We start from the raw sequence: 10812 nt of genomic DNA on the forward strand, positions 1-10812 counted from the left end.
ATTTAGAGCTTGGATTAGTACTTGGAACTATGATGTTGTTGCCATTACAGAGACCTGGTTGAGGGAAAGACAGGATTGGCAGCTAAACGTTCAGGATTTAGATGTTTCAGGCGGGATAGAGGGGGATGTAAAAGGTGTGGCGGAGTTGCGCTACTGGTTAGGGAGAATATCACAGCTGTACTAGGGGAGGACACCTCAGAGGGCAGTGAGGCGATATGGGTAGAGATCAGGAATAAGAAGGGTGCAGTCACAATGTTGGGGGTTTACTACAAGCCTCCCAATAGCCAGCGGGAGATAAAGGAGCAGATAGGTAGACAGATTTTGGAAAAGAGTAAAAACAACCGGGTTGTTGTGATGGGAGACTTCAACTTCCCCAATATTGACTGGGATTCACTTAGTGCTAGGGGCTTAGACGGGGCAGAGTTTGTAAGGATCATCCAGGAGGGCTTCTTAAAACAATATGTAGACAGTCCAACTAGGGAAGGGGCTGTACTGGACCTGGTATTGGTGAATGAGCCCAGCCAGGTGGTAGAAGTTTCAGTAAGGGAGCATTTCGGGAACAGTGACCACAATTCAGTAAGTTTTAAAGTGCTGGTGGACAAGGATCAAAGTGGTCCTAGGGTGAATGTGCTAAATTGGGGGAAGGCTAATTATAACAATATTAGGCAGGAACTGAAGAACCTAGATTGGGGGTGGATGTTTGAGGGTAAATCAATATCTGACATGTGGGAGGCTTTCAAGTGTCAGTTGAAAGGAATTCAGGACTGGCATGTTCCTGCGAGGAAGAAGGATAAATACGGCAAATTTCAGGAACCTTGGATAACGAGAGATATTGTAGGCCTCATCAAAAAGAAAAAGGAGGCATTTGTAAGGGCTAGCAGGCTGGGAACGGACGAAGCCCGTGTGGAATATAAGGAAAGTAGGAAGGAACTTAAGCAAGGAGTCAGGAGGGCTATAAGGGGTCACAAAAAGTCATTGGCAAATAGGGTTAAGGAAAATTCAAAGGCTTTTTACACGTACATAAAAAGCAAGAGGGTAGCCAGGGAAAGGGTTGGCCCACTGAAGGATAGGCAAGGGATTCCATGTGTGGAGCCAGAGGAAATGGGCAAGGTACTAAATGAATACTTTGCATCAGTATTCACCAAAGAGAAGGAATTGGTGGATGTTGAGTCTGGAGAAGGGTGTATCGATAGCTGGGTCACATTGAGATCCAAAAAGACGAGGTGTTGGGCGTCTTGAAAAATATTAAGGTAGATAAGTCCCCAGGGCCTGATGGGATCTACCCCAGAATACTGAAGGAGGCTAGAGAGGAAATTGCTGAGGCCTTGACAAAAATCTTTGGATCCTCACTGTCTCCAGGTGATGTCCCGGAGGACTGGTGAATAGCCAATGTTGTTCGTTTGTTTAAGGGTCGCAAGGATAATCCAGTTAACTACAGGCCGGTGAGCCTTACGTCAGTGGTAGGGAAATTACTGGAGAGAATTCTTCAAGACAGGATCTACTTCCATTTGGAAGCAAAGGGACGTATTCGTGAGAGGCAGCATGGTTTTGTGAAGGGGAGGTCGTGTCTCACTAACTTGATTTTTTGAAGAGGTCACAAAGATGATTGATGCAGGTAGGGCAGTGGATGTTGTCCATATGGACTTCAGTAAGGCCTTTGACAAGGTCCCTCATGGTAGACTGGTACAAAAGGTGAAGTCACACGGGATCAGGGGTGAGTTGGCAAGGTGGATACAGAACTGGCTAAGTCATAGAAGGCAGAGAGTAGCAATGGAAGGGGGCTTTTCTAATTGGAGGGCTGTGACTAGTGGTGTTCCGCAGGGATCAGTGCTGGGACAGGGTTGAGGGGCGACCTGATAGAGGTCTACAAACTTATGAGGGGCACAGACAGAGTGGATTGTCAGAGGCTTTTCCTCAGGGTAGAGGGGTCAATTACTAGGGGGCATAGGTTTAAGGTGCGAGGAGCAAGGTTTAGAGTCGATGTACGAGGCAAGATTTTTACACAGAGGGTAGTGGATGCCTCTAACTCGCTGCCAGAACTCGAACCAGGAGGTGGTGGAAGCAGGGACGATAGTGACATTTAAGGGGCATCTTGATAAATACATGAATAGGATGGCAATAGAGGGATATGGGCCCAGGAAGTGTAGAAGATTGTAGTTTAGTCGGGTAGCATGGTCGGCACGGGCTTGGAGGGCTGAAGGGCCTGTTCCTATGCTGTACTTTTCTTTGTTCTTTGTAATACAATTCCTCCTGGGGCCATATATTCCCCATACTGTTACCCTGATCACTACCCCCCCCCCCCCCCCCCCGACAACTGAACCCCCCTCAATCCCAAACATAGAACAGATACAAATTATAACCTCTCCTAAACCAACCCCTCTCAACTTTGCCCAATAAAGACCCAAGCAAATCCATTCAATCAAGTTCATGTTCCTTGACAAAAGCCTCTGCCTCCTCTGGCGTATTGAAAAAATTGTCTTTTGACCAAAAAGTCACTTTAGCCTTGCTGGGAACACCACTCGAAATCTTTTTTTTAAATATAAACACAATTAAGTTTATTAATAACTATAATTAAATAGGCAGCAAAAACAACAGGCTAACTAATATCTAATTCCTAACTCCCCTACCGCCCCATGCTCTGCACACATACATACATACACACACACACACAAGACAGTCAAACACTGAGGGAAAAAGAGGGGTGTAAAATAATAGGTAAAAGAGATCAATGTCTTTGTTTCAAATGTTTGTCTTATAGTACAAGCGCCTTCTCTTCAAACTTTGCTTTCAGTTTGAGGTTTTCACTACAGATTCTTTCTGGTCTCTGCAGTTTCGGAAATACAGCAGCCATTCAGCTTTTCTGGAGAAAACACGAGCACAGCACTCCAAAACATAGAACAGTACAGCACAGAACAGGCCCTTCGGCCCTCGATGTTGTGCCGAGCAATGATCACCCTACTCAAACCCATCGTATCCACCCTATACCCGTAACCCGACAACCTTCCCCCCCCCCCCCCCCCAACCTTACTTTTTATGGACACTACGGGCAATTTAGCATGGCCAATCCACCTAACCCGCACATCTTTGGACTGTGGGAGGAAACCGGAGCGCCCGGAGGAAACCCACGCACGCACGGGGAGGACGTGCAGACTCCGCACAGACAGTGACCCAGCCGGGAACCGAACGTGGGACCCTGGAGCTGTGAAGCATTTATGCTAACCACCATGCTACCGTGCTGCCCCTAAAACCTTTTAAAAAATAAATTTAGAGTGTTCAACTCTTTTTTTTTTCCAATTTAATGGGCAATTTAGCCTGGGGCAATTTAGCCTGGCCAATTCACTTTGCACATCTTTTTGGGTTGTAGGGGAGAGACCCACACAGAGAATGCACAAACGCCGCACGGACAGTGAGGAGGAGCTGGGACCGAAACCGGATCCGCGACGCCGTGAGGCAGCAGTGCTAACCACTGCACTATGCTGCCCACAGCACTCCAAACCTGACTCAACTCCTGAATAGCACTGACTTGCCTGATTAAAAGCCGCACGCTGCTTCGCCAACTCTGCTCCAACATCTTGGTATATCCTGATGATGCTTCCTTCCTATCTCGAGTCCTGATTCACATAGAAATAGAAAAATAGAAAATCGCTTATCGTCACGGGTAGGCTTCAATGAAGTTACTGTGAAAAGTCCCTAGTCGCCACATTCCGGCGCCTGTCCGGGAAGGCTGGTACGGGAATCGAACCGTGCTGCTGGCCTGCTTGGTCTGCTTTAAAAGCCAGTGATTTAGCCCGGTGAGCTAAACCAGCCCATTGGCCCATTGCAGAACCCGCTTCTGCTCCTGGAAGCAGTGGAATCCAATAATCACCGCTTGTGGTGGCTCATTTCCCTGAGGCTTCTGCCGGAGTACTCGGTGGGCCAAATCCAACTCTGAAGGGGACAATCATCTGTCTCCCTCTCCCCTGTAAAAAAAAAGCTTGGCAAATATCTGAGTAAAATAATCAGATGGCTTCGGGCCCTCCACCCCCTCCGGTAACCCCACCATTCTGAGGTGCCATTTTATCGACCTGCTCTCCAAGTCTTCCAACTTTGCCCTCAGAGTCTTGTTCCTCTCCTCCACTAGCAACATCTCGGGCGTGATTCTCCACTCCCACGCCAGGTGGGAGAATCGCGGGAGGGCCGCTCTGGCACCCCCCGTGATTCTCTTCCCCCCCCCCCCAAAAATAAACGTGACACGCCGCTCGGAGAATCAGATGGGCCGAGCGGCCTGCTGTTCACGACCAGTTCACGACGGCGGCAACCATACTTGGTCGCTGCCGTTGTAAACATGGCACCAGATGCTTGTTTGAGGCTTCTGCGGGGCGGAGAGGGGAGTGAGTACCACGACCGTGCTCGGGAGGGGACTGGCCCGCGATCGGTGCCCACCGATCGTCGGGCCGGCATCTCAATGGGACGCACTCTTTCCCCTCCGCCGCCCCGCAAGATTAAGCCGCCACGTCTTGCGGTGCAGCGGAGGGGAAGACGGCAACCGCGCATGCGTGGGTTGGTGCCGGCCAACACGCGCATGCGCGGCTGACGTCATTAGGCGCGTCAGCCGCATCATTCTCAGCGGCCGAGATTCACGGCACGGCCCTCCTAGCCCCCCAGCGGGGGGAGAATATGGGGCCAGGAGCGGCCTCCGACGCCGTCGTGAACCTCTCCGGGTTTCACGATGGTGTCGGGCCTCGCGGAGAATTCCGCCCTTCAGCTTCCAATGAGGTGATTCATTCCCCTTGCCGCAACAAGGTTGTCTGCACAACATTCAGCATAAGACCATAAGACATAGGAGCAGAAGTAGGCCACTTGGCTCATCGAGTCTGCTCCGCCATTCAATCATAGCTGATATTTTTCTCATCCCCATTCTCCTGCCTTCTCCCCATAACCCCTGATCCCCTTATTAACCAAGAACCTATCTATCTCGGCCTTAAAGATACTCAGTGAATTGGCCTCCACAGCCTTCTGCGGCAAGGAGTTCCACAGATTCACCACCCTCTGGCTGACAAAATTCCTCATCGTCTCTTTTTTAAAGGATCGTCCCCTTAATCTGAGATGGTGTCCTCTGGTTCGAGTTTTTCCTACAAGTGGAAACATTCTCTCCACGTCGACTCTATCCAGGCCTCGCAGTATCTTGTATCTTGCACCCCTCCATGCTCCTTCACAGTCTCCGAGGTCTGTTCCAGCTTCTCCTGAATCGGCCCAAGTGCCTCTTCAATTGACCGCTTAAGGCACCTGCTCCTCAAAATGCTTTACAAATTGCTTTTCAAGCTCCTGCGCCATCACCCCAGTCAGCATTTCCACCATGATATGAGCAGCCACACCTAAGGCCAGGTCCTCCACCTTCCCTCCTGCTGAGCTTTGCGGGTTTTCTGGCTTCGTCGAAGGATTATCCCCTGCAATCTTCTTGCCACCAACCTTCTTCATAGATTTCAACATATTTCCGCTGACAAATTTCCTTATCCCATACGATGGGACTGTTTTGGTAACTAAAATCCCCACGAACCGAAAAACCATAACAGTCGCCACAAGAAGTCTATAGTAGTCATTTAGCCTGAGGATCACCACACTTCAAGCGACGGGCAAAGTTGAGAAGGCACAGACTTCATGAATAACCTCAGTCAGTACAGGAATTGAACCCGCACTGTTGGCCTTGCTCTGCATCACAAGTTAGCTGTGCAGCCAACTGAGCTAAACTGGCCCCCATTGAAGAAGTGTTACACTGCTGAAGGTGCTGTTTTTCAGATGAGTTGTTAACAGAGTTGTTTTGGGCAGCACGGTAGCATAGTGGTTAGCATCAATGCTTCACAGCTCCAGGGTCCCAGGTTCGGTTCCCGGCTGGGTCACTGTCTGTGCGGAGTCTGCACGTCCTCCCCGTGTGTGCGTGGGTTTCCTCCAGGTGCTCCGGCTTCCTCCCACAGTCCAAAGATGTGCGGGTTAGGTGGATTGGCCATGCTAAATTGCCCGTAGTGTCCTAAAAGGTAAGGTTAAGGGGGAGTTGTTGGGTTACGGGTATAGGGTGGATACGTGAGTTTGAGTAGGGTGATCATTGCTCGGCACAACATCGAGGGCCGAAGGGCCTGTTCTGTGCTGTACTGTTCTAAATTCTAAAGAGAGGCTATATCTGCCTGCTGAGGTGGATGTGAAAAAAATCCTATGACACTATTCAAAAGATTGAATTGGATTGCATTTGTTTGTGCATTTGTTTATTGTCACATATACCGAGATACAGTGGAAATTATTTTTCTGCATGTAGCTCAAACAGATCACTTAGTACAAGAAAAGAAAACACGTAAAAGGGCACACAAGGTACACATGTAAATACATATGCATTGGGTGAAGCATACTGGAGTGCAGTATTAATCAGATCAGTCCATAAGTTTAGGAGCCTGGTAACTGCAGGCAAGAAGCTGTTTTTTGAATCTATTTGTGCATGTCCTCAGACTTTTGTATCTCCTGCCCAATGGCAGAAGTTGGAAGAGTGAGTAAGGGAGGGGTCTTTGATTATGCTGCCCGCTTTCACAAGGCAGTGGGCAGTGTAGATAGAGTCAGTGGATTGGAGGTGGGTTTGTGTGATGGGCTGGGCGGTGTTCATGACACTTGGATCGAGCAGTTGCCATAACAGGCCGTGATGCAGCCAGATAGGATGCTTTCTATGGTGCACCTGTAAAAGTTGGTAAGAGTCAATGTGGACATGCTGAATTTCCTTTGATTCCTGAGGAAGTATAGGCGCTCATGTGCTTTCTTGGTTGTGACGTCGACATGGGTGGACCAGGACCGATATTTGGTGATGAAGCTGTTAACTATCTCCACCTCGGCCCCGTTGATGCAGTCAGGGGTGTATACAGTACTTTGCTTCCTGATGTCAGTGACCAGCTCTTTACTTTTTCTGACATTGAGAGATAGATTGTTGTTGTTACTTCTCCATTAGGTTCTCTATCTCCCTCCTGTATTCTGACTCGTCGTTGTTCGAGATCCGACCCGCTATGGTTGTGTCGTCAGGAAAGTAGTAGATGGAGTTGGAGCCAAATTTTGAAACGCAGTCGTGTGTTTAGGGAGTACAGTAGGGGGCTAAGCACACAGTCTTGCGTGGACTCAGTATTGAGGACTATTTTGGAGGAGGTGTTGTTGTTTATTCTTACCGATGGTGGTCTATGGGTCAGAAAGTCGAGGATCCCGCTGCAGAGTGAGGAGCCAAATCCTAGGTTTTGGAGCTTTAGATATGAGGTTGGCTGGGATTATGGTGTTTATATGATAAGAGCAGAATTTCCTCGATGAATTTCCTCATCAAAAACTGAGTAACTGCTTGTTGAACTTTTTTGTTGTTTGTGCAGTTTTTCTGCTGACAGACGGCAGCAACGTTGGCTCCATATGATGGTGACAGCATGTCAAAAGTAATTCATTCACTAAATTCCCCTTTGGCTTATCCTGGCACGGTTTTGTGTTCCTTGTGTACCAGTAGTTGAATCGAATGTCATGACTTGGATATCCCAAGTCGTGAAGGTTAGAACTGGGAGGGTCTGTATATATATTTACCAGCTTTGATTCACAGAAAACACATGACCTGTTGTGCATCTCCATTCAACACTTCTTTCAGTCTGCTCCTATGAGCACAGGTGAATCACAGGTTAATGTCGACCAAAGAGATAGAATTAATAATAATAATCTTTATTAATGTCACAAGTAGGCTTACGTTAACACTGCAATGAAGTTACTGTGGAAATCCCCTATTTGCCGCACTCCAGCGCCTGTTCAGGTACACAGAGGGAAAATTCAGAATGTCCAATTTACCTAACGGCACGTCTTTCGGGGCTTGTAGGAGGAAACTGGAGCAGCTGGAGGAAACCCACGCAGACATGGGGAGAACGTGCAGACTCTGCACAGACTGTGCATCAAACCTGGGACCCTGGTGCTACCATTAATCGGCCAGCTAATATTCAATTATTACAGAAGACTTTGATACAGAGTTGCACTTGACTCATAGATTGACCTTTTGTATCACAGGACGTACTTCAAATGGAGTTTGTTATTCTCTGACATGTATCCCAGGGAAGCCTGGAGAGAAATGCAAAACAACTGTTGGGGATAATAGAGGACAAAGTCCAGTCTGACAAACTGTTTGTGCATTCCCTGTTTAGTAACTTTTTTATTTAGGTAATTTGCATGGCTTCTAAATATGTTTTGGATTCCCTTTGCAGGATATGGAATTGGTTCAGAAATTCTGAAGAGGATCAGTCAGGTAAAGACAAGAGTTTCCCATTTATTAACCTGATACTAATAATGAGAACAGGAGTAGGAATCCTCCGACTTGCCATTCTCTCCCAAGAATTTTCGGCCTCTCTTTCTAGCTGCTTTTTGCCTCAAGATGCCTTACCAGAGGATGTTGTCACCTTGATTTGTTCTATTGAAAGAGCATAAATAGGGGACCACTCTGGAGAGGGAGAACTTGGTGATATTCTACCGGAGTGAAATAATTAATATTGAGAGTAAATTTTGTTCTGTTTTCAGACTGCTGTACAGGACCACTGTAGCAGCATGCATTTCATTGTAGCAGATTGGAACCACCGCTCAATCAACTTTTACAAGAAGCTCGGTGCAGCAGACCTGTCCAAGAAGGAGGGTTGGCGTCTCTTTGAGATTAAGAAAAAACACTTGGTTAAAATCGCAACTGAAGAATGAGTTTGAAGAGTGAAGTCCAGATATCTTTACGCGTTTCTTCCTAAAGAACCTGAATTGTACGTTTTATTCGGTTATTGTAGATTTAAGATCTCACTTCTGATCATTTTATACATAATATAGGCGCACATCCCGTAAGATAATCGTTTGGCAATGTTCTTTTAATTAGAAACCATATTGCAGCAGCTTTTAAGTAATTAAACTTGTGCTATTTAATCAGTTGTCTTCAGGTGTGAAATGGCACGTTATGTTAATAAATCCTGTTTATATTTTTAAAAAGATTTTATTGAAGGCATTTTCAAATATATATGCACAACAAAGAAACACAAAAGCCAACGGCGGCAACAGGAAACAACCATCCCCTCCCCACACACAACCCCAACAAACATCCCCCACCCTTCCTGCTGCCACCCCAACACCCACCCCCCCCCCCCTCCGTTTTCTAGGTTTTCACCCAAATCTCCCATCCCAAACAGGAAAAATGAACTACCCCCTGCCCCCATTGACAACTCAATACTCCTTAAAGAGGTCGATGAACAGCTTCCACCTCGAGGTTAACCCCCCCCCCCACCCCAAAGTCTCGAATGGCGAACTTGATCTTCTCCAAATGAAAACATTCTGCCAAGTCACTCACCCATATCCCTGCCGTCCCGGCTCCGAGTCCCATCAGCACAACAGAATCCATCTCCGGGCTCTCAGTGAAGCAAAGGCCAAACCCCTTGGCTTCTCTTCCCACCTGTATTCCCGGACCCTCCGACACTCCAAATATTGCAACCTCCAGACTTGGGGCTACCTCTCCTCCCCAAAATCTTGGGAAGAAGTCTGACAACACCAGGTTAAAGTCCAGCAGGTTTGTTTCAAATCACTAGCTTTGTGATGTCAAACCAAAATCTTTGACATTGCATCGGCAAATCCCGTCCAAAACCCCCTCAACCTTGGACATGCTGCAAACATATGGGCATGATTTGCCGTACACTGCGTAAACCTATTGACCACCCCTGAAACTGTAGTAGCGCCTCCTCAGGTGCCATGGAGTACCTCTGGTTCACCCTCAGAATGGCCTCCACCAACTTCAACCTCTCAGCCTTCTCCACCCTCTCCGTATTCAGAGAATTTACAGTGCAGAAGGAGGCCATTTGGCCCATTGAGTCTGCACCGGCCCTTAGGAACGAACACCCCACATAAGCCCTTGCCTCCACCCTATCCCCACCAACCCCACCTAACCTTTTTGGGACACTAAGGATAATTTATCATCGCCAATCCACCGAACCGACACATATTCGCCCAAATCGAGATAAGCTTCCCCCTTCTGTCTTCAGTGCCTCCCACAGCGTAGAGGCGGAAATCTCCCCTGTCTTATTCTGCTCCACATAGTTCGGATGGCCACCTCCACCCTTTTGCAAACTCGCTCCACCCCCCCACAAATTTCCTCCCCCACCAACACAATCAGCCAGTGTGTATCCAACTGCCGAATCTTTGCTAAAACCCACATCAGAAGTTGCACATCGTCCCAATTTGGGACATAAATGTTCACCAGTGCCATGGGTAACATCGCACTCATCATCACAAATATGCCCCCTCCCGGGTCCATCACAATACCCCCCACCTCCAAAGCCACCCTCTTATTAATCAACACCGCCACCCACCTCATCTTCATATCCAACACCAAATGGAACACCTACCCCACCCAGCCCTTCCTCAACTTCATCTGGTCCTCCAACTTGAGGTGCATTTCCTGAAGTAACACAACATCCTACTTCAAACCCCTTAAATGCACAAAAACCCAGGACCTTTTGACTGGGCCATTCAAACGCTGAACGTTCAATAAATCTCATTGATAAAGAGATGGAGGGCGGTATTCTCTCTCTCCCTCTCTCTCTCCCCCCCCCCCCCCCCCCCCCCCCCCCCGGCGCCGGATGGGAGAATCTCCGGGGCACTGCGTGAATTGCGCCACGCCGCCCTGACCCCTGCATGCGATTTCCCCCCCCCCCCCCCCCCGAAAACAGCGCCATGCGAATCGCACCGGGCCGCTCGGAGAATCGCCGCAAACAGCGGGGGGGGGGCCTCTGATGGGGTCTGGCCCGCAATCGGAGCCCACCGATCGGC

At 48.4% G+C, this 10812-nt stretch overlaps 1 protein-coding gene across 3 annotated transcripts in view; it reads left to right on the forward strand.

Moving 5' to 3' along the window:
- LOC119969316 (diamine acetyltransferase 1-like) overlaps positions 1–8987 on the forward strand; it is a 67769-nt gene extending 58782 nt beyond the window's left edge. For all 3 annotated transcript variants that reach the window (XM_038802788.1, XM_038802787.1, XM_038802786.1), the window contains 2 exons: positions 8229–8269; positions 8539–8987. In XM_038802788.1, coding sequence (XP_038658716.1) covers positions 8229–8269; positions 8539–8709 — 212 coding nt within the window. In that variant the 3' untranslated portion in view covers positions 8710–8987. The remainder of the gene's footprint in view (positions 1–8228; positions 8270–8538) is intronic.
- Positions 8988–10812: the final 1825 nt, after the last annotated feature.

Source organism: Scyliorhinus canicula, chromosome 7 (assembly GCF_902713615.1).
Source record: "Scyliorhinus canicula chromosome 7, sScyCan1.1, whole genome shotgun sequence".
Taxonomy (NCBI): domain Eukaryota; kingdom Metazoa; phylum Chordata; class Chondrichthyes; order Carcharhiniformes; family Scyliorhinidae; genus Scyliorhinus; species Scyliorhinus canicula.